The sequence below is a fragment of the Pyrus communis genome, chromosome 2, assembly GCF_963583255.1.
Source record: "Pyrus communis chromosome 2, drPyrComm1.1, whole genome shotgun sequence".
NCBI lineage: Eukaryota > Viridiplantae > Streptophyta > Magnoliopsida > Rosales > Rosaceae > Pyrus > Pyrus communis.
The window spans coordinates 1,918,623-1,942,998 of record NC_084804.1 but is presented as its reverse complement, the minus strand read 5'-3'; the positions used below and the strand labels follow the sequence as shown (position 1 = coordinate 1,942,998).

Here is a 24,376-nt window from a genome sequence, read left to right as displayed (position 1 = left end):
CTAGACTGTAGTACTAAGTGGCGGGAGAATGCATTAGGATTGAGTTAGTATAAATACTAAACATAAGTCCCTGCACATACCACTGAATCACAACCCAAAGGAATTTCCCATAGGTTTGAGTTATACAATGGTGGTGAGTGTGCAGAAGGCCTTGCTTGTGTTCTTAGTGTGCTCGTGTGCTTGCTGTGCTATTGAGAATGGCTTCTCAAGGTTAGTGTTTTCATGGTGTTTTGATTCACATGAACATATTAAATTTAACAGAGTATGCCACTGAGCTGCCAACAATGTCGGTGGTTGTTTTCATGCTAGGTAATGAAGCAGAAGCTCCTTCACCAAAACAACTAGCATTCTTATTGGAGTTATGTATAACAGTGGAGCCCCATCACCACATTAAATTCTGTAAATGATGTGACATGTAGTAGTGTGGAATCTTGCTAAAACTCTTTAAGATATTCTGAAATGTTGTATGTTAAGCAACCATTGGTAGCTTGTAAAAGGTTATTAACCACAAAAATTTTGCTTCAAATAAGTAGGTTCCAATTTTCTTTCCAGTGCATTGACATGCAGGGCATGTCAGAATTATTGGTCTCGATTACGACGTAATTGAAGAGAAATTATACTAGTCTAGTTAACTAATTCTGTAAATTATGTGACATGTACTATGGTGGGGGCTTAGCTAATAGAAAATTTAGCGCAAAATCGAGCACAGTAACGTTCTAGAATTCATATAACTGACTTCACTTAATAAGATAAGACTTTATTGGTGTTATTGTTTATACTATGGTGAATGCTTGGTCGCTAACAGCCTTGGATTTGAAATGTAAATCCGTCCACTACATATGACACATTTGTTGTGTAATCGACGGTATGTGTGCAGTGGAATAAATAAAATAAGACACAAAATTTATGAGGTTCCTCTACAGTCAATGTGACTGGAGTACGTCCTCGGGCAGCAGTGGTGCTGTCATTATAATTTGAATAACAAGAGTACAAAGATAACTCTGTGTATTCTCTCATCTCCTCTTTTCCTCCTCTCTTTCTTTCTCTTTCTTTCTCTTTCTTTCTCTGCTCTATATTGAAAGCATACGGAGTGCTCTATTTATAGAGCAACTCCAAGCACACATCTTTGACAATATAATCTTTCTTCATCTCCCAAGTCAAGATTAATTTTATGGGCATTGAAAATCTACCCAATGTCTTCAGTTTCTATGTGGCCATTCATTACCCACTAGACTTTTCAACAACATTCACATTTATTAGAGTTTAAGAATGAGAGATTTGTGTTAGTCAAACTTCATGTACAGGAGCGAAGATGTTGATCTGTGATGCTTTGATTGCCAAATAAATGAAAAGAAAATTAATGAAAATGGTTTAAGAACTTTAAGTCTTAACGAAAATGACAAAAATGTATTGTAAGTGAATAGTACTAAGAGAGACTTTTTAGAGTAAAAATGTCAATTTTCGACTTGTCTTATCAATCTACTGAATACAACTAGTGTGTTCAGAATTGATGAAGTGGAACTTTCTAGCTAGGATCTGTCTGAGGGAATTGTTCTGTCTCGTCTCACATGTATGCCGGGAAGTCGCGGGTAAGTTCACGTTGCATCAACGACTGGAAATCGAGGGTGCGTTCCCCGTTGCATCAACGACTGTAAGTCGCCCGTATGCCCTTAGAGTTTCTGAAACTCAATCAAAGAAAAAAAATCCAACCTTTCCGGCTTTTTGTTTCTGCATGTCAAAAGAAGCAACCATTTTAGCACTTAAACTCCTCCATGAGAAAGGTAACAATGAATTCTACTGTATTCTTTTTTGTCGGTACTGTATTGCTCATCTTCCTTGTGATTCTTCCCTCTTCCATTTCGGTTACCCTAGACGCCATTACACCAAACCAACCCCTAAGAGAGGGCGACGTTCTTCTCTCCACCACTAAAATCTTTGCACTAGGGTTTTTTAAGCCAGGCAATTCTCATAACCGTTACATCGGAGTTTGGTACAACAAAATTCCAATCCAAACCATTGTCTGGATTGCAAATAGAGATAACCCCATAGTTCCTACCGCTGGAACTGGACTTCTAGCCGTTCATGCAGATCATGGTGGCCTTGTTATTTATGGGGAGGACCAAAATACCCCTTTCTGGTCCGCTAATCTCACTGTTTCTTCTCCAAACAATTCCGTGATAGCCAAGCTTTGGGATACGGGAAATCTTGTTGTTGAAATTAATGGTGAAAAGGTGTTGTGGCAAGGTTTTGATTATCCCACAAATACGATGCTTCCTTTTATGAAACTTGGGCTGGACAGGCGGTCCGGGTTGAACCGGTTCCTCACATCTTGGAAGTCCCAAGATGACCCGGGAACGGGCAACTGTTCATACCGTTTAGAGCCAACTGAGAGTCCACAGGAGTTTTTATACATGGGTCAGACTCCATTGTGGCGAACTGGACCTTGGACCGGTGAAAGATGGTCCGGGGTGCCTGAAATGGTAAAAACCTTCTTCTCCAACGTCACTTTTGTGAACAATCAAGATGAGGTATCCATCGTGGATGGTAATGTTTATGAATCAATCTTCGTAAAATTCGTGATCGATGAATCAGGAAACGTTGAACGGTCCGCATGGAAGGATAAAGTGCATCAATGGGACAAGTTTTGGTCCGCCCCGGTTGAGCAGTGTGATTTTTACGGGAAGTGTGGTCCGAATAGCATTTGTGACCCATACCCAAACTTCACGGATAAATTTGAGTGCCATTGCCTACCTGGATTCGAACCCAAGTTGCAACATGAGTGGTATTCGAGAGATTGGTCAGGCGGGTGCGTGAGGCAAAAAGGATCATCCGTTTGCCAAAACGGGGAAGGGTTCGTGAAGTTGGAACGTGTGAAGGTGCCGGACACTTCTACGGCACATGTGAACATGAGTAGGAGTCGGGAAGCATGTAAAGAAGAATGCCTGAGAAATTGTTCTTGCACGGCATACGCAAATGCAGATGAAAGGCAGGGAGGGAGTGGCTGTATAACATGGCATGGGGACTTGATGGACACAAGGACTTATTTGGGTACGGGTCAAGATTTATATGTGCGAGTTCATGCAAATGTTTCAGGTATATTTCCATTATCAATTTATCTTCTTTCTTCTCTCTTCCTTATCAATAATTCCCCCCATAACGCCGAGGTTCCATGAAAAAAAAATCTTCTTTCTTTGTTTCATTAAAAATCAAGGAATTATTATTTAGTTTGGTTGTAACATCCCACATCGATCAACGGAGAGGGGATAATGAGCCTTATATGTACATACCCACCTTCATATAGCACGAGGCCTTTTGGGAACTCACTAACTTCGGGTTCTATCGGAACTCCAAAGTTAAGCGAGTTCGGATAAGAATAATCACAAGATGGGTGACCCATTGGAAAGTTCTCGTCCAAAAAAAACCAGTGATTGTTCCGTCAGGAGTGTAAGATGAATTTTTTAAACAAAAAGTTCAGAAATTTCTATAAATTAATACTAAAAATTTAGCTTTTTACAAGGTTTTTGAATCTTGGAAATAAATGCTTGTATGTCTGCAGCTCAATACGCAAAGAAGTCAAACAGTTCTTTTGGCAAGAAGAGGAAGCTGGAAGTTTCAGTAGCATGTGGTCTATTGTTCTTCCTCTTGTTTTCCCTTGCATGTTGGTTGCTAAAGAGGAAGAGAAAAGGTAAACAAATTTCCTTTTACTTGGTTGCCCTCTAATCATTCACAATTATGTAACTGGATATTGGTTTTAATTATTTAAGAACACAATATTTTTTGTTTATGTACTTTTATCACAGGTAAGAGAAGTCTAGATAAATTTTTCAATGTGACCATAGCATCAACGTCTTGGGAAGATTCTTCTGCTAGAACAAATATTGATGAAAGTGGAATAAACTCTGAATTACCATTCTTTGAACTAAGTACCATAGTTAAGGCCACAAATAATTTCGCTTCTAACAACAAGCTTGGAACAGGTGGTTTCGGCTCCGTTTATAAGGTACATTGTTGCCCTCAGATAATGTCTCAAATCATAAATCAAACTTTGAATAGACATTTTTTAGATTTATTTTTTAGCCATTTGCGCTCCAAATCAATTATTTTTTTCCTCTACTCACCCTTGTAATTTAAACAGAAGAACATAATGAATAAATCTTGCAGAGAAAGAAAAAGAATCAAGAAGAGAGAGGGAGCAAGATTTAGAGAGAGAGAGAGAGAGAGAGAGAGAGAGAGAGAGATCTTAGACAGAAAAAGTGAATCTTTGTTAATGGTTTCAGAAAAAATACAAGGTAGTGATCCAGAAGGATATATATCCAAACTATATTGCTTACAAGCTAAGCTAACATTTAGCTCACAGGCTATTGACACTTGCAAACCATAGGATAACAAGACCATTACAGTTATCAAAAATCAAGGGACCCGTCCAATAAAGACTGGAAAGGCTGACTCAAAAATATATTTCATTAAATTTCAAACCCAATCAATAATCGATAAGATATGGGAACTATCTTGTTTCTACTTTTCACAATTATTCCACACGGTGATGCGGATTATGAAACTATATAAAACACGTAGAGAGTTTTAAATCTATATATGATAAGCCATACTACTTATATATATGTGGAAATCTATTCACAAACCTATTGTTAAGCCATACTACTTATATACAAGTGATGGTTGCATGGTATTAATCTTCTACACAAAAAAAAGCAAGTGTTTCCCACCCTATGAAATTGTTAAGCACCTATCGAACTAATTGATTGGAAACAGTATGGTGCTTCCCAATCTAAAGAGTCAATGACACTAAAGCAGCAGATTAGTGAACACGTTAGCGAATAGTTAATTATGATTTGTTTTGGGTCCAAAGAAACCTTGTTAGGCGATGGTGAATTAATATGAAAGTAAACAATGCTGATTTCAAAATGGATACTGAAGAGCTATTCATTGAATGAAGTAACAACTAAATCTGTTAAATTACAGCAGGAGAAGTCTAATATATACAGAAAGCCGCATAAGTAAATATATACCAACCAAAAAGTAGGAGAAGTAGTCAAAGCATTTTTATGTATATGCATTGAGTTTTACTCCTTTGTTAATGTATAAATGCAATTTCAAGGGGAGGATATATACAGAGCTAGGAATATGTTGGTAAGTTTCTTGAAAGATGAGTGCACTATAAGTTGAATTTGGATTATAAATTCAGGGTGTGCTTGATAATGGAAAGGAGATAGCAGTGAAAAGACTAGCCAAGAATTCTGGCCAAGGAATTGGAGAGTTTAAGAATGAAGTTGTGCTGCTTTCAAAGCTTCAACACAGGAACCTTGTGAGGATCATAGGTTGCTGCGTTCAAGATGAAGAGAAGATGTTGATCTACGAATACTTGCCAAACAAAAGTCTTGACTTTTTCATTTTCGGTATGTCTTTCTTTTACTTTTGTTCTTCTTTTTATACAAGCAATATTGTGGAGGGGAAATTGAGCTCAAGACCTCAGGTGTAGGATTGAATGCTCTTAACTCAACTCAGTTACAAGCCCCTTTCTTTTCACTTGTGTATCTAAAATTGTCGGTTAAAAACCTGGAAACAAGCAAGAATACAATCTAATTTACTTTGCTTACTTTTTTCCCTTACAAAGCAAAAGAGGCATTCTTGGATTGGATAAGACGCTTTGAGATAATCTGTGGGATTGCTAGAGGGATCTTATATCTTCATCAGGATTCGAGATTAAGAATCATCCATAGAGATCTAAAGGCCAGCAATGTTCTGTTGGATTCTGCTATGAACCCCAAGATTTCAGATTTTGGTATGGCTAGGATATTTGGAGCTGAACAAATTGAAGCAAATACAAACCGTGTGGTTGGGACATAGTAAGTTTCATTCAAAACTGAAAGTACACCTGTTTTTGTTGAATAATACAGAAAGAAGCTGTGATAATTAATCAATTTTATTATGTTGCTTTAGCGGTTATATGTCACCAGAGTACGCAATGGAAGGACTTTTTTCAGTAAAGTCTGACGTATATAGCTTCGGTGTTTTGATACTAGAAATTGTTACTGGCAGAAAGAACACTGGCTACTACCACGATAGTCCTTACTCAAATTTAGTTGGACATGTAAGCATAACATTAAGACATTACCAAACTTCTCTTCGTCTGCTTTTATAACTTGATGATTAATTTGTAAATGGATTTTAGGTTTGGGACTTATGGAAGGAAAATAGAGCCTTGGAACTCATTGATTCATCTCTGGGAGAATCATACCCTGTCAACGAAGTTCTAAGATGTTTTCACATTGCCCTCTTGTGCATACAAGAGCAAGCGAAGGATCGTCCACTCATGTCAGCAGTGGTTTTCATGTTGGGTAATGATGCACCAATTCCTTCACCAAAGCAACCTGGATTTTTATTGAACAGAGGTTATCATACTAGTGGAGACCCATCATCCAATACTGATGGAGCTTACTCTGTAAATGGCATGACCTATACAGAAGCATAAGGTCGCTAAGGAGAGAACCAAACGTATAATAGGACAGACTATATTATTCAATTGAGAATCACATAATGAGTGAGATAAGAAGAGAGGATATACCCCTGTTTCCCTCAATAATTTGCCTTATAACTAGGGATCTAAGTTCTAAATGAATTTGCAACACTTTGTCTTGTTGTAAATACACGTTATAAACTATATGCCTTATAATTGGGGATCTAAGTTCTATATTTGCTATACTCATCATATGTCTTGTTGTAAATACAAGCTATAAATTATTTGCAACATTCATCATTAGTCCGACCAGGCTACATAAAAGTATTTTCGATCGCCAAAGACATGTAGGAAGGTTGACAACTTTATGACACAAGGTTTTAGGAGCAAGCCTACTCAAACACTAATCATGCCACATGTCAACCCGCAATCAAAAGAAAAAGTCTAGGATGGGACACAAAGGTGGTCCGACCTGTTCTGAGTGACGTGGTTAATTAATCACGACCGAGTGGGACGTTGGGAACACATTAGACCTTTAGATGTTACTAGAAATGTTGCCCGGGCATTGCTGCAGGAATACAAATTATATGAAACATTATGTATGAATGATATAAAGGATTATGTCATAAACAAAATTGTGAGATGCATACAATTGCCCTCTTGTGTGCTCAAGAGTATGCTACTAACCGGCCAACCATGTCGTCGGTTGTTTTCCAAAACAGCCAGCATTTTTATTGAGGATGAATTATACTAGTGGAGTTCAATCAACAAGTACTGAAGGTGATTGAGCAATGTGCATGTCTACGGTCAATCTTAGGCGTGTATATGAAAGGTGGAGATGGAGCAATGTGCATGTCTACGTACATAAATCAATTCTCTGAAATGAAGTACTAGCCATAAATTATTGGAATGAAACAATAAACGGTGTATATTTGGCCATGTGTCTACGTACAGAAATCAATGCTCTGAAAAGAAGTTCAACTAGCCATAAATTATTACTTAGAATGAAACAATAAACGGTGTATAAATGGTCATGTGTCTACGTACAAAAATCAACTAGTCATAAATTATTGGAATGAAACAATAAACAGTGTCTAAATGGCCGTGTGCAACTAGTTTAGAAAAATCAAACAGCTTCGTTTTAAGATCATCCATTGGCTAATTAACAAGTTTAGAATTCTCATGAAGTAAATAAAACTATGAGTTCTACTGTGGCAGCTAATGAAGTCAGTATTATGTTGCTTTATCTTTCATGTACTTCTCCCATCTTGCATTTTTACCCTAGACACAATTACCCAAAACCAACCCATAAGACGGTGAGGTATTAGTCTCTAGCCGGAAAATCTTCGCAATTGGGTTCTTCAGCCCCAGAAGTTCTTCAAACTGCTATGTTGGAGTTTGGCATAACAAAATTCCAGAGCAAACCATCGTTTGGGTTGCAAACGAGGACAACCATATTAGCCATTAACAGAGATCATAAAGGCCTTGCCATCTATATAAATGATCAAAATACCACTCTCTGTCAAGAGTTTTGGTTGCTGCGTTCGAGACGAAGAAAATATGCTATAATCTATGAATACTTTCCGAAAAAAAGTTTGGACTACTCTTTCATTTTTGGCACTGTCTTATTTTTGTTTCTAATTTCTTTACTTGTCACTTGAAACTAAGGAAGCACGAATTCCTTATTGGCCTTTTACTTTTTGATATTATCACGGGATTGCCAGAGAGAAAGTAGAAAGAGCGGGGAGCCTTTTTTTTTTCTCTTTCTTTTCCTTTTGAAGGGCTGTATTTATCGATTTTCAATTTCAATGACCACCTTGATTGGATGAGTCAATTTCAAAGACTATTTGTGATAAAAATCCGGCATGTAAATTCTTTTAGGTATGGAACTTGTGGAGAGAATGCGATGCCCTAGAAAAAATTGATTCATCCCTTGGTGAATCGTACCCGTCAAAGAAGTTGTGAGATGCATCCAAATTGCTATCTTATGTGTGCAAGAGTATGCCACTGACCGGCCAACAATATCGATGGTTGTTTTCATGCTAGTTAATGAAGCAGCCTTCACCAAAACAACCAGCATGTTATTGCAGAGGAGACCCATCAGCCAATGCTGAAGGAGAAAATTCCGCAAATGACGTGTGACACATTCACAATGTCTATCGATCTACTTGATACAACGGGGGTGTGGTAATAATTAAGGAAGTGGAAATTTCAAACTGCGGTGTATGATTGGGAGTCGCAGGTGAGTTCACGTTGCATTAATGAAAATAATAATAATAATAATAACTGAAAATATGACTTTAGTTCCTGAAACTTATTTTTCTCTACATAAAATCCGATATAAGTTTTTTTACTGGAATAAAACCCATTGACTAGATTCCACATCAGCAAATTCATTAATTATATTTGACTTTACACATTTAAAAATTTCGATGCCCAAAACACCCCTATTTAAATGTTTGATTTACACAATTAATTCCACACAAATTGTAAGGGAGAATTAATGATATTACAAAAATAAAAAAATAATAATAAATTCATTGCATTATATGTAATAACAATAAAACATGCCTAATAAATGTAGTAATACATGCTTAGTTAAGTCAATAAAATTATATTTTACATTTCACACACACATATATATAACCAAAAAAAAAAAAAAAAAACATGCATGATATACATAAAAATTCATGCAAAATAATTTACCTACCTAATAAAGCAAACCCAAATATATGCAAAATAATATACCTACATAAAAAAATGTTATTATTTTATTCGATACTAGTTTACCTATTATTTGTACATATAATAATAAAACCCAATATATATGATGATACATACAAAATAAAATACCTACATAATGAAGAAATGTTATTTGATTCAAAATTAATTTACTTGCAAAATAAAGCAATTGTATTTTATTCAAGATTAATTTACCTATTATTTGTACATATATCTTATAACAATAAAATGTGCCAAATATATGTAATAACACATGGAAAATAAATTACCTACAAAATATATGTTATTTGCTCATCATAAATTTAAATATAGGTAGATTAATTAGTTTAATATGTTTGATCATATATGTAGTACTGTGCATGTATATGTATATATATGTGTGAACATATAGTAGTATTATATATATAGGTAAACTATATATATAATACTACTATACGTTCATATAGGTAAACTAACTATATATATAATACTACTATACGTTCATATAGGTAAACTATATATGTGCACACATATATATATATATATATATATATATATATATTAAGCTTATGGTAGTAATATATACATTTGAAGTATATATGTGTGTGTTAGGGGTAATAATATGTGCAATAATTATATTTTTTTTATTGTAATTAAGGTGAGTAATAACATTTATTGATTTTATTTTGAATATTGTGGTGCAAATTATAAATATTTTGTAATAATAGGTCAATTACTACTATACTTGGCATTCATTTTTAAATTTGGGTTTTGTTTAGATGTTTATAACAAGGTGGGTTTTCGTCTAGGAAATAAAAGTTACAAGGTCTATATCTATATCTAAAGAACCCAAATAATAATTACAACTTACAAGATTACTTAATCAATATATTAATACATTTAGTAAGCAATCAGTAGTGCTTGGCAAACCTTTGTTCTGCAATAATGCATTTTGTGAAGGGTCTGCTGAATGTTTTAGTTCTTCAGCCCCTCCTTCTCCAGCTTTGCTCTTCCTTGGACACCATAAAATTTGTTCAACCAGTCCGAGACGGTGATTTCTTGGTGTCCAAGAATGAGACCTTTGTCCTGGGATTCTTTCGTCCCAAAATATTGACCAACCGCTATGTCGGAATTTGGTACAAGTTTTCGGAAGACATGGTTGTGTGGGTGGCTAACAGAGATAATCCCATCAACACCAGGAGTTCTTTCAATAGGTTCTGATTGAAACCTAGTGCTGCAAGTCAATACTAGCCAAGGCCTTCTTCCTCTGTGGTCAACAAATGTTTCGATATCATCAGCGAGCAACGATAATATTTTTGCGCAAATTCTTGATTCAGGGAACCTTGTTTTGGCTCAACAAGGCAGCCAGGATGTTTTTTGGCAGAGCACTGATCACCCTACAAATATTCTTGTTCAGAATATAAAAATGGGGTTGGACAGAAGAAGACCTGGTTTGGTACTGAGGTGATTCTGAAAAACGTTGGTATCCAAAAAAGCTGGGAGCTGTTTTTGTGTTCGGTAAACATTTAGCTTCAGTCTTTTTTTCACAGTTTTGGGTGAAAAAAAAAGCCAAAAACAAGAAGTTGCAAAACCCAGCTTTGAAAAACCCTTTTTTTTTCACATTTGTTTTACATAAAAGTTTACCAAACACTATAATATTGCTTTTTTTTTTTTTTTCAAAAAAGTTTACCAAACACTATGTTACTTTATTTCACAGCTGCTTATTCTCACAGCACAGCAGAAACAACTTTTTTTCAAAGCACAACAATATGAAATAAGCCTGCAGTGGCATAAACCGGTTCCTCACGAGTTGGAACTCGGAAAATGATTCTGGGACGGGGAATGTTTTGTTGAGAATTGACCCGAATGGATCTCCTCAGATGATCTTGTACAAGATTGAGGCTAAATTGTGGAGGTCAGGACAGTGGAACGGGATTAAATGGAGCAGGACACCTGCCGCGCAGCCGAAGGATGTGTTTAAGATCAATTTTGTGAACAACAAAGATGAAATTACTTATCAGTGGATTGTTCTCGACCCTTCAGTTCACTCAGTGTACACAATAGATGGTTCGGGAACATTCAAGCTCCTAGTATGGCAGGGGCAGAAACACCAGTGGCATTTGCTTTGGTTGGCGCCATTGGATGCCTGTGACAGCTATGGCAAGTGTGGTAAATTCGGCAATTGCAATCCTACTATCAATGGATTAAACTGAACATGCTACCCCGGATATGAACCAATATCACCACAGGATTGGGATTTGAAAGATGGGAGAGGCGGGTGCAAGAGGCAGCAGGGCTCGCGGTCCATGTGCAGGAATGGCGAGGGATTTGTGAAGATGGAAAATGTAAAGGTTCCAGACACGTCTTCCAAACAATTGGAGAAGAATTTGAGCTTGGAAGCGTGCGAGGAGGAGTGCTTGAAGAACTGCACGTGCCTGGCATATGCGATTGAAGATGTGACGAATGGAGGGACTGGATGCATGACATGGTATAGAGATTTGATGGATACTAAGCAGTTAACAGAAGGCAGGCAAGATTTGTACGTTCGTGCAGATGCAGTAGTTTTAGGTACCTTATTTTCCAAGAAATTGCCTCAACTACATGTTTCAACTTCATACCATTCATGGCAATGGTGCATATATTTTTATTCTTTTTTTCAGCTCAGTATAAAAACAAGTCAGGAGGAGGGTATTTTTCCGGGAAAAGGCGACTGGCTATTATATTGGTGGTGTCAATTTCAGTCGCTTCATTGCTCATCATCGCAGTTCTATGTTGGTTCAGGAAAAGGAGCATGAAAGGTATACGGAAAGTTTCCTCTTCTTTTGTCTTAAATTTGTTTTGCAGCTTTATTTCGGCTCAAGTTTCATTTTCTTTCGTCTTGGAAATTTTTATACCCTGAAATTTCAATGGAACTGAAACAGGGAGAGGAGGACAGCCCAAATTTCTGAATGATCCCACTGCTTCTGGTGTACGAAGCTACGAATATTTGCCAATAAAAGATGAGGTTGATGAACACAGAGGAGAAACAGATTTACCTCTTTTCGATTTAACCACCGTGGTTGCAGCCACAGAAAACTACTCTTCTGCTAACATGCTTGGACATGGTGGCTTCAGCATGGTATATAAGGAACTTCCCCTAGAACATTTTGAGTATCTCAGCATTGTGTGGCTTCGGCATCTGTGTTGTCATTAAGATTTTCCAGTCTGCACCATGATTTCAAGGATGTCTAGCTGATGGAAGGGAAATAGCTGTTAAAAGATTATCGAGAAATTCAGGACAAGGCATAGACGAATTCAAGAACGAAGTAATGCTTTTAGCAAAGCTTCAGCGTAGAAATCTTGTGAGGCTTTTGGGTTTCTGCATACATAAAGAAGAGAGGATGCTAATCTATGAATACATGCCAAATCGTAGCTTGGACTTATGCATTTTTGGTATGCCATCTTTACACACTGCTAATAAATACTTTCAGTTTCTGACATTAACCCTGAAATTAAGAAATCATAAACTTGTAGATAATAGAAGCTTTTATGTGTGGTGTTCAGGTAAAAACGGAAATTCGTTGTTAGATTGGAGAAAAAGGTTTCAAATTATCATTAGGATTGCTCGAGGCCTCCTATATCTTCATCAAGATTCAAGACTAAAAATAATCCACAAGGATTTGAAAGCGAGCAATGTTTTATTGGATGGTTCAATGAACCCAAAAATATCAAATTTTGGCATAGCAAGAATGTTTGGGGATGACCAAATTGAAGCAAACACGAACAAAGTTGTTGGCACCTAGTAATTGTCTCCTCTCCCTCAAAAAAAAAAAAAATTAAGTAGAACCGATATTTTTTTATATTGATATTGTGTGATTGCAGCGGTTACATGTCATCAGAGTATGCTATGGATGAGTTATATTCCACAAAATCCGATGTGTTTAGCTTTGGAGTCTTGGCACTAGAGATCATTAGTGGAAGGAAGAACAGCTTCCAATTCGATAACTCATCTCTTAATTTGGTTGGAATAGTAAGTAAACAAATAATTTTTCAAACGATGAATCTAACTTTCGAGTAGTCCAATGATCTAAATATTGTGCTCAAAATTGTTTCAGATATGGGACTTGTTGACAAAAGGAAAAGTCTTGGACATAATTGATTCATCACTGAACCAATCGTATTTGACTCCTGAAGTTATAAGATACATTCAGATTGGGCTTTTGTGCATGCAAGAATACCCAACAGACCGACTAACCATGCTAGATGTTGTGTTCATGTTGGGGAATGAAACAACTCTTCCACATCCGAAAAAGGCAGCGTTTAGCTTGAAAAACAGTGGTCCGGATTCTTCAACATCTAAAGGTGCTTCTTCTGTAAATGATGTAACAATAAAAGTTATTGAAGCTCGTTGAGTTCGCACTTTGCCTGCTCTTGTAGAGATTTTGCAATACTTCTCAAGTATTTGCACTCAAATCGAGATTCCTTGTGGAGAGAAATGGAGAGAAAAGGCAATTCCTTTGAAATTGTCGATTCCTCTCTTGGCGAATCATACCATGTCAACGAAATTGTGAGATGCATCTAAATTGCCCTCTTATGTGTGCAAGAGTATGTTGGATATTGGACTTTAATCCAACGGCTAATGGGTCACTATAATTAATAAGGATTGTTATGGAATGTAAGTAGGATTAGGGTTTAGTTATAAGCTATAACTTGGGCTCCATGTAAAGATCATATTCTAGTTATTCTTGGAGAATAAGAACTCCTGATATTATCCTATTTTGATTCAGATTTGGTAGATTATTTTCTCGTACAATAACGAGTCCTACTGACATCATTATGGGCGGATGAATCAGGTTTTTTTTTTTTTTTTTTTTTTTTTTTTTTTGTGAACAAACGATATTATCTACACTAATGGGATAGAAGAGTGGGATGAAAGGTAAAATCATTCATTATATATTGTAATTCATTTATCAATTTTCCGACATATTTTTGCATTCTTCAACAGCGTGAACATCTCTCTCCCTAGCCACTATGGGTCGTACTCGGTCCCATTCGGAGCCAATTTGTCTTATCAATCTACTGAATACAACTGGTGTGGTCAGAATTGATGAAGTGGAGCTTTCTAGCTAGGATCAGTTTGAGGGAATTGTTATGCCTCGTCCATATGTTTGCCTGGAAGTCGCGTGTAAGTTCACGTTGCATCAACGACTGGAAGTCGAGCGTATGCCCTTAAATTAGCGTTACTGAAAGTCAATCAAAGAAAAAGAAAATCCAACCTTTCCGGCTTTTTGTTTCTGCATGTCAAAAGAAGCAGCCATTTTAGCACTTAAACTCCTCCATGAGAAAGCTAACAATGAATTCTACTGAATTCTTTTTTGTCAGTACTGTATTGCTCATCTTCGTGATTCTTCCCTCTTCCATTTCGGTTACCCTAGACGCCATTACCCCAAACCAACCCCTAAGAGAGGACGACGTTCTTCTCTCCCCCACTAAAATCTTTGCACTAGGGTTTTTTAAGCCAGGCAATTCTCGTAACCGTTACATCGGAGTTTGGTACAACAAAATTCCAATCAAAACCATTGTCTGGATTGCAAACAGAGAAAACCCCATAGTTCCTACTGCTGGAACTGGACTTCTAGCCATTCATGGAGATCATGGTGGCCTTGTTATTTATGGGGAGGACCAAAATAAACCTATCTGGTCCGCTAATCTCACCGTCTCTTCTCCAAACAATTCCGTGATAGCCAAGCTTTCGGATAAGGGAAATCTTGTTGTTGAAATTAATGGTGAAAAGGTGTGGCAAGGTTTTGATTATCCCACAGATACGGTGCTTCCTTTTATGAAAATTGGGCTGGACAGGCGGTCCCGGTTGAACTGGTTCCTCACATCTTGGAAGTCCCAAGATGACCCGGGAATGGGCAACTGCTCGTTGCGGATGGAGCCAAGTGGGAGTCCACAGGAGTTCTTATACATGGGTCAGACTCCATTGTATAGGACTGGACCTTTGACCAGTGAAAGATGGTCCGGGGTGCCTGAAACGGCAAAACTATTCTTCACCAACGTTACTTTTGTGAACAATCAAGATGAGGTATCCATCATGGAAGTTCTTTATGAATCAAACTTCGTAAAATTGGTGATCGATGAATCAGGAAACATTGAACGGTCCGCATGGGACGCTGAAGTGCAAAAATGGGTCCGGCATTGGTCGCCGGATTGGCAGTGTGATTTTTACGGGGTGTGTGGTCCGAATAGTATTTGTTACCCATTCTCAAACTTTGCGGATAAATTTGAGTGCAAATGCCTACCTGGATTCGAACCCAAGTTGCAACATGAGTGGTATTTGAGACATTGGTCAGGCGGGTGCGTGAGGCAAAAAGGATCATCCGTTTGCCAAAACGGGGAAGGGTTCGTGAAGTTGGAACGTGTGAAGGTGCCGGACACTTCTACGGCACGTGTGAACATGAATAGGAGTCGGGAAGCATGTACAGAAGAATGCCTGAGAAATTGTTCTTGTACGGCATACGCAAATGCAGATGAAAGGCAGGGAGGGAGTGGCTGTATAACATGGCATGGGGACTTGATGGACACAAGGACTTTTTTGGATACGGGTCAAGATTTAAGTGTGCGAGTTGATGCAACTGTTTTGGGTATATTTCCTTATCAATTTATCTTCTTGCTTCTCTTTTCCTTATTGATAAGTGTCCTCGTAACGCTGAGGTTCCGTGAAAGAAAAAAATCTTCTTTCTTTATTTCATTAAAAATTTTGAGGAATTATTATCTAGTTTGGTGGTTGTACGTTTGTTGTCATTCTAAAAAAAATCATTTAGCACTAGTCTCTTGTCAAAAAATCGTTTGTTGAACGTTTGTTGTTCCATAAATTAATACTAAAAATTTAGTTTTTATGTTCATTGGAGCTTTTTACGAGGTTTTTTTAAACATGGAATTAAATGCTTGTATATCTGCAGCTCAATACGCAAAGAAGTCAAACAGTTCTTTTGGCAAGAAGAGGAAGCTGGAAGTTTCAGTAGCATGTGGTCTACTGTTCTTCCTCTTGTTTTCCCTTGCATGTTGGTTGGTAAAGAGGAAGAGAAAAGGTAAACAAATTTCCTTTTACTAGGTTGCCTTCTAATCATTCACAATTATGTAACTGGATATTGGTTTTAATTAAGAACACAATATTATCTGTTTATGTACTTTTATCACAGGTAAGAGAAGTCAGGATAAACTTTTCAATGTGACCATAGCATCAACCTCTGAAGATTCTTATGCTAGAACAAATATTGATGAAAGTGGAATAAACTCTGAATTACCATTCTTTGAACTAAGTATCATAGTTAAAGCCACAAATAATTTCGCTTCCAACAACAAGCTTAGAACAGGTGGTTTCGGCTCCGTTTATAAGGTAAGTAGTTGCCCTGAGATAATATCTTAAATCATTCATCAGACTTTGAATAGACATTTTTTAGATTTATTTTTTAACCATCTGCACTCCAAATCAATTATTTTATTATTTTTTCCTCTACTCACCCTTGTAGTTTAAACAGAAGAACATAATGAATAAATCTTGCAGAGAAAGAAAGAGAATCAAGAAGAGAGAGGGAGAGAGAGAGAGAGATTTTAGACAGAAAAGGTGAATCTTTGTTAATGGTTTCAGAAAAATTACAACGTAGTGTTCCTTAAGGATATATTTCCAAACTATATTGCTTACAAGCTAAGCTAACATTTAGCTCACAGGTTATTGATACTTGCAAACCATAGGATTACAAGACCATTACAGTTAACAAAAATCAAGAGACCCGTCCACTCAAGACTGGAAAGGCTGACTCAAAAATATATTGCATTAAAATTCAAACCCAATCAACAATCGATAAGTGATGGGAACAATCTTGTTTCTACTTTTCACAATTATCCCACACGGTGCTGCAGGTTTGAAAACTATATAAAACACGTAGAAAGTTTTAAATCTATATATGATAAACCATACTACTTATATATATGTGCAAATCTATTCACAAACCTATTGTTAAGCCATACTACTTATGTATATGTGGAAATCTATTCACAAACCTATTGTTAAGCCATAATACTTATATATAAGTGATGGTTGCATGGTATTAATCTTCTACACACAAAAAAGCAAATGTTTCCCACCCTAGGAAATTGTTAAGCACCTATCAAACTAATTGATTGGAAACAGTATGGTGCTTCCCAATCTAAAGAGTCAATGACACTAAAGCAGCAGATTAGTGAATAGATTAGCGAATTGTTAATTATGATTTATTTTGGGTCCAAAGAAATCTTGTTAGGTGATGGTGAATCAATATGAAAGTAAACAATGCTGATTTCAAAATGGATACTGAAGAGCTAGTTAAAGCATTTTTATGTATATGCATTGAGTTTTACTCCTTTGTTAATGTATAAATGCAATTTCGAGGGGAAGATATATACAGAGCTAGGAATATGTTGGTAAGTTTCTTGAAAGATAAGTGCACTATAAGTTGAATTTGGATTATAAATTCAAGGTGTGCTTGATAATGGAAAGGAGATAGCAGTGAAAAGACTAGCCAAGAATTCTGGCCAAGGAATTGGAGAGTTTAAGAATGAAGTTGTGCTGCTTTCAAAGCTCCAACACAGGAACCTTGTGAGGATCATAGGTTGCTGCGTTCAAGATGAAGAGAAGATGCTGATCTATGAATACTTGCCAAACAAAAGTCTTGACTTTTTCATTTTCGGTATGTCTTTCTTTTACTTTTGTTCTTCTTTTTATACAAGCAATATTGTGGAGGGGAAATCGAGCTCAGGACCTCAGGTGCAGGATTGAATGCTCTTAACTCAACTCAGTTACAAGCACCTTTCTTTTCATTTGTGTATCTAAAATTGTCGGTTAGAAACCTTGAACCAAGCAAGAATACAATCTAATTTACTTTGCTTATTTTTTTTCCCATACGAAGCAAAAGGGGCGTTCTTGGACTGGACAAGACGCTTTGAGATAATTTGTGGGATTGCTAGAGGGATCTTATATCTTCATCAGGATTCGAGATTAAGAATCATCCATAGAGATCTAAAGGCCAGCAATGTTCTATTGGATTCTTCTATGAACCCCAAGATTTCAGATTTTGGTATGGCTAGGATATTTGGAGCTGAACAAATTGAAGCAAATACAAATCGTGTGGTTGAGACATAGTAAGTTTCATTCAAAACTGAAAGTACACCTGTTTTTTACAATTTTCATTCCTACGTCACAGTGCCACAAATGTGAGTACAACTTTTGTTGAATAATACAGAAAGAAGCTGTGATAATTAATCAATTTTATTTTGTTGCTTCAGCGGTTATATGTCACCAGAGTATGCAATGGAAGGACTTTTTTCAGTGAAGTCTGACGTATATAGCTTCGGCGTTCTACTACTAGAAATTGTTACTGGCAGAAAAAACACCAACTACTACCACGATAGTCCTTACTCAAATTTAGTTGGACATGTAAGCATAACATTACCAAACTTCTCTCCGTCTGCTTTTTATAACTTGATGATTAATTTGTAAATGGTTTTTAGGTTTGGGACTTGTGGAAGGAAAGTAGAGCCTTGGAAATCATTGATTCATTTCTGGGAGAGTCATACCCTGTCGATGAAGTTCTAAGATGTATTCACATAGCTCTCTTGTGCGTGCAAGAGCAAGCGAAGGATCGTCCACTGATGTCATCAGTGGTTTCCATGTTGGGTAATGATGCAGCAATTCCTTCACCAAAGCGACCTGGATTTTTGTTGAAGAGACGTACTGGTGGAGACCCATCAGCCAATATTGAAGGAAGTTACTCTTTAAATGACATAACCCATACAGGAGTAGAAGGTCGCTAAGAAGAGAACCAGACATATACTGGGAAAGACCATCATTGAATTGAGAGTATGGTCACGTGGTAAGTGAGATAAGAATAAAGGATATACTCCAATTTCACTCAATAATTTACCTTTTAACTAGGGATCTAAATTCTATATCTACAACACTCATCATTTGTCTTGTTGTAAATACATCTATAAATTGTGTGCCTTATAACTAGGGATCTAAGTTCTATATTTGCAATACTCATCATCTATCTTGTTGTAAATACAAGATATAAATTATTTGCAACACTCGTCATCAGTCTGACCAGGCTACATAAAAGTACTTCCCGACCGCCAGTGTCACGCCCTGATTCCGATGTACATCCAGAATCAACACGTAACGTCACCAAGTATCCGTATATCTACCCAGCCTTCGGGATATGGACAAAGCATAACTCAAGATTCGAATTGTGTAATAATTTTTCGTTTACTAAATGCTACATCTAACCTCTTTGTTGGACTGCTTACATACCCTCTGATGGGATCAAGCCATTCGTAGTTCATCATTTGTTTAACTCTGAACATTTCGTAAAACATTTCCTAGCAGAAAACATAGAGTACCACACTACAACCATAAGCCAAACAAGAGTTGTCATCTTGCCATTCACACTCACATATGCTTTCCAACACCATTCCACAATCACATCAATTAATAACTCATACAATACACCAAAATGTCGGGCTAGAGAGACATAGTTCGACCAAAGCTTACATCTCTGAAGAATATGATTTTGGACCACTCAACGAAATCCAACAACATCATATTTTGGACCACTCAATAGAACCAAAATACCAAGCGGGATTCCGGACTACTCAACGGAATCGCGGAGTATAAGGGATTCCAAACCTCTCAACAGAATCTGAGTGGATAGGATTTCAGACCACTCAACTAAATCGCGGAGTACAATAGATATCGGACCACTCAACGAAATCCAAGGCATGATGCAATTCCGGATCACTCAACGAAATTGCAGAGCACGAAGGAGACCACTCAACGGAATTCAGATGGAGCAGGGAACTAGATTACTCAACAGAACCGCAGCAGAACCCAGTTCCGGACCACTCAACAAAACCAAGTGGAAGTCTAACATAACAACGGCTCGAAGAAACAAAACATGAATCAAGTGCTCAATTTACAAAGGCTTAACAAAATGAAACAAAGCACAAGTACTAAATTTAGAATGGGTCGACAAAGTGAGAATGAAACAATATCGAAGCAAACAAATCCCCATGACAATGGGTTAACGGTCCACCACTAGCCCTCGCATTTCACAAACAATTCAACATGCATTTCAAATCACATTTCACAAATGTTTCCAATCCACAATCGAATCACATTTCATAACAATAGATCGATGGCCAAATATAAAAATACATTTTAATAGAAATCACATTTATTAAACCAAGTCATATCCACAAATGATATTATATACGAAACCAGGGTAATAATCATGTCACATTTATTAAAGTCACTCACTAAACAATGTAGACCCACTAGACTTCACTTAATCTCCAGTAGTACTAATTTTAGTATTTAAAACGATTCGAGACATGTTGACCAAAGTCAACTCGCAGACTTGCAATCACGATGGGGTCCACAACCCTACGTAATTCAATCTGGAATATCCACCCACGGATTTATGATCCGTAATTTCCCAAGAGTCTCATTTATCTTCTAGAACAATATCCTAAAATTTCGAAACGAACAGTCGGATCTCCGCCAATTGCTAGAATTAGGTGGAGGTTAACAATTAGTTTTACAAATTAAAAAAATTCAATTCATCAAGATCCGTATGTCGGATTTCCGATCCGTCAGTTTCTAATGTCCTCAAATATTACGTGCTAAAATGCATTAAAGTTTGGTGAAGATCCAATGGTCAGATCGTCGATGGTTATGTCTTCTACTTTTCTACTTTCCCTTTTCTATGTTTTCCCCCCATGTAGTAGGCTGATTACTTGAAACAATGAGTATAGTACTAGTGACGCAATATGATCTACAAATGGATGGTTTCTTATAGCATGCATATCCATACATAGCAAGCAAAGTTTAACGTCATTGGTTCTTAGCTACTACATCGTCTTTTTAGCTACTTTGTGTGAAAATTATTCATGTCTATCATGAATAATACATTCAACGTCTGCAGCAAAACGCAAACACATTTTCTAGTAACCACCATAACTAAACTATTGGATTGGAGGGGATTAAAAGGGGAGGTGTCACAAGTTTTACATACGGTCGACAAGTGGATGTGACTAGTGTTGACTAGTGTTATTACTAGTAGGTGCTGTCAAAATGAGGGGAAAAGCTATCCCAATTTGAAACCAAGTTAGTCCCCATTTTCTTAAGCTCACTCTAGCTCATCTTCCATGAGAATCAAATCAAGCCTGGTCGCAAGCTCAAAACTAATTAAACAAGTCAAATTTGAGCACAATAGTGTTCGGTTCCGCTAGACTAGTCTGAGTCCTACGTTTATTTATTTGTTGGGATTTGCTCGTTAATTCTTTTCTATAAAATTGTTTCTTGCAAGAGAAAAGCGTATAATATTGACCAACCAATAGAATTATAGTGGTCTAGCATAAATCTTGTATATTATCACATGGTTTTTCAAACTGAAAAGCGAATAATATTGACCAACCAATAGAATTATAGTGGTCTAGCATATATCTTGTATATTATCGCATGGTTTTTCAAACTAAATTAGGCTCATTTGGAAGTTCTTTTAAAGTGTTTTTGGTTAAATTGTTTTTGAGTTCTAAAAGTGTTTTAAGTATTTTTTTTTTGCAAGAAACATCACTTATATGCTTCTTGTGGAAAATATTTTAAGTGTTTATCTGAAATTCACTTGCATTTTTATTAAGAATTGGTTTCAAAACATTCTTATTAAAAATATTTTTAATTATTTTAAAACACTTCTAAACGTACAATAAAAACACTAAAAATTAAAACAAAACTACGTAATAAGATGAGCATTTCGGTTAACACGCACACCAAAAAATTGTATTCAAAGGGTGGCATTGTTCTAGTTCCAACATAATTTACTTATCCACTTTGGTAACGTGAAGAAGAGGTATACCATGAATTTAAACTTTGACAAAAGAAAGCAAAAGAGTTAAATAAATTATTATAACACGAAGGAGGTTGAGAATTGTTTTTATCTACATGAGCTACTGAATATTGAAGTAAAATAGCATGAACTAACTAAAATTGACCGTCACCAAGTTGGTTTGGTGACTTTTTTCTCATTAATTTGGGAAGATGGTACTAAATTCATATCTTCTATCTCGTTGATCAAAAGAGAAAAGCTATAAGGCATTTTTGCAAGTACTTTTAAAACTACTAAAAACGTTTTTTTATAAAAACATTTGTGAAACCAATCTTTGGAAAAATGCAAATAAATCCTGAAATAGTATTTAAAGTGCCTCCTACAAGAATTACTAGTTATGTGGTGCTTTTGTAGGAAGCACTTCAAGTGTTTTTCGACCCATAATTTTTTCTCTAAAAATACTTTCTGTCATTTTAAAATGCACTTCCAAACAAGCTTATAGTTGATTATAAACATAAATATAAATATATTCTTAAATTAATATATGATCATTATCTTCTATTCATACAAAACAGACATAGAGTAAGGTAGCTAGCCACGATATACACAGTTGAATGATCCATTTCCAGTGGGACCATTCTTAGTTCCATGGATCAATTTTAGTCGTTACTCTTTGATGTATATTTAGATATACAATCAAGCTATTTAGAAATACAAAATTAATTTACTTAGTGAGGTACTTTTTAATATATGACGGTTTCATCATATTAAAACTCACATATAACGTACCAGATTTCTGCGTCGAAATAGAATCACTCATACATGTATAATATGTATTAAAACGTATTTTCCAGCCCCCACATAAGGTCTTATCCAAAAGTAATGTTTAAACTAAAGATGAACAATTCCTCTTTAACAATAAACAGATAAAGTTTTTTTTATTTTTTATTTTTTTTTATTTTTATAACGATAAATCGATAAATTGAACAATCTATCCTTATTGCCTATCTATGAAATTATTGATCAAATTAGGCTTTTATCTTATATGTCTTTTATATAAGTCACACCATCCACCGTTTTTTGTGCGTTAATAATCAAAGGCTGAGTGTCGTCACGAGATTTAATTATACATGCACGTCATATTCACATGAAGGGTTTTTTTATTTATTTTTATTTAAGAAATGATAGCAAGTTTATAACATCTCACATCGCCCAGGGAAGTGGATCATGTAAGCCTTATATGCATATTCTCATCTCTACCTAGCACGAGGCCTTTTGGGAGCTCACTGGCTTCAGGTTCCATTGGAACTCCGAAGTCAAGCGAGCAGCGAGCGAGAGCAATCCCATGATGGGTGACCCACTGGGAAGTTCTCGTCTAAGTTCCCAGAAACAAAACCGTGAGGGCGTGGTCGGGGCCCAAAACGGACAATATCGTGCTACGGTGGAGTCGAGCCCGGGATGTGGTGGAGCCCGGGTTGGGATGTGACAAATTTTCTATTAGTGAACAGTAGCAATTACTAGGGTTATGGTTATCCCATGGATACAATTTCTAGGGACCAAAATATGGTCTGGAGGTAATTCGCACAAACGAGCAATAAAAATAATCCTCTATTGGCTACCACAAGCGTGCGCACACTAACACAAGCATTCTCAGTACAAATCTGCCACAAAGACGGCAAACGCAAACACAACAGACTTATACCAACTCACCCGTAAAGTCACTGCCCTATAAACGAGACCACATCAAGTATCGCTAACAAACAAAGCTAAATCAAAACTACCGATCACACGCGGGGCCACATTAGTCACTAGGCCACATCTCTCTCTAGGCCACATCAAAACCACTCCTAATGAAGTTTATAATCTTATCAATTAAATGTCTTTATTTAATCTTTTGACAACAAAAAAGAAAGGTCGTAATTAAGAAATTGATTTAATAACGATCAAATATAAACTTTATGAGACAGACCTTGCGTAGTTGCATTATAAATATGGAGGAAAACATTCGACGATAATCCTAACAACTGAAAAATTAAGCACGATTGAGTCTCATTCAACCTACAAAATAATAAACTTTGCTCTTTTGCCAACCGTGACCATATAACCAAGTTATTAATCACGCTTGAATCAGAGTGTACACATTTCATGATGCTTGTGTTGATATCGTTTGTGTTTTCAAAACAAATGTGGACGGAGAACTTAAGGTCCATCGAATCACGTTTACTTGGAATGATTTGATCAAAGTTTAGCAGAGTTTGAGATTTTTTAACTACGTGAT

The 24,376-nt window shown here is 36.5% G+C and overlaps 2 protein-coding genes and 1 pseudogene across 2 annotated transcripts; all 3 read left to right on the top strand.

Annotated features, from left to right (window-relative positions):
• Positions 1-1,757: 1,757 nt before the first annotated feature.
• On the top strand, positions 1,758-6,639 carry LOC137726681 (G-type lectin S-receptor-like serine/threonine-protein kinase At1g11410). Its single transcript, XM_068465621.1, has 7 exons — positions 1,758-3,093; positions 3,557-3,685; positions 3,801-4,000; positions 5,204-5,414; positions 5,633-5,864; positions 5,959-6,109; positions 6,191-6,639. Exons 1-7 carry the CDS (start codon positions 1,773-1,775, stop codon positions 6,488-6,490), a joined length of 2,544 nt encoding a protein of 847 aa, XP_068321722.1. The 5' UTR covers positions 1,758-1,772; the 3' UTR covers positions 6,491-6,639.
• A 3,502-nt stretch (positions 6,640-10,141) lies between these two features.
• Positions 10,142-13,587, top strand: LOC137721829 (G-type lectin S-receptor-like serine/threonine-protein kinase At1g11410; annotated as a pseudogene).
• Positions 13,588-14,366: 779 nt separating this feature from the next.
• On the top strand, positions 14,367-19,405 carry LOC137726476 (G-type lectin S-receptor-like serine/threonine-protein kinase At1g11410). Its single transcript, XM_068465413.1, has 7 exons — positions 14,367-15,822; positions 16,141-16,269; positions 16,381-16,581; positions 17,698-17,907; positions 18,127-18,358; positions 18,503-18,653; positions 18,728-19,405. Exons 1-7 carry the CDS (start codon positions 14,514-14,516, stop codon positions 19,028-19,030), a joined length of 2,535 nt encoding a protein of 844 aa, XP_068321514.1. The 5' UTR covers positions 14,367-14,513; the 3' UTR covers positions 19,031-19,405.
• Positions 19,406-24,376: the final 4,971 nt, after the last annotated feature.

What these genes read in the sequence shown, in the direction of transcription:
- LOC137726476 (XM_068465413.1), top strand. Translation starts at nt 14,514, where the DNA reads ATGAGAAAGCTAACAATGAATTCTACTGAATTCTTTTTTGTCAGTACT. An exon ending in AATCGTGTGGTTGAGACATA is followed by an intron (nt 18,359 to 18,502) that starts GTAAGTTTCATT and finishes TTGTTGCTTCAG; the next exon opens with CGGTTATATGTCACCAGAGT. An exon ending in ACTCAAATTTAGTTGGACAT is followed by an intron (nt 18,654 to 18,727) that starts GTAAGCATAACA and finishes AATGGTTTTTAG; the next exon opens with GTTTGGGACTTGTGGAAGGA.
- LOC137726681 (XM_068465621.1), top strand. Translation starts at nt 1,773, where the DNA reads ATGAGAAAGGTAACAATGAATTCTACTGTATTCTTTTTTGTCGGTACT. An exon ending in GTTTCGGCTCCGTTTATAAG is followed by an intron (nt 4,001 to 5,203) that starts GTACATTGTTGC and finishes TTATAAATTCAG; the next exon opens with GGTGTGCTTGATAATGGAAA. An exon ending in ACTCAAATTTAGTTGGACAT is followed by an intron (nt 6,110 to 6,190) that starts GTAAGCATAACA and finishes AATGGATTTTAG; the next exon opens with GTTTGGGACTTATGGAAGGA.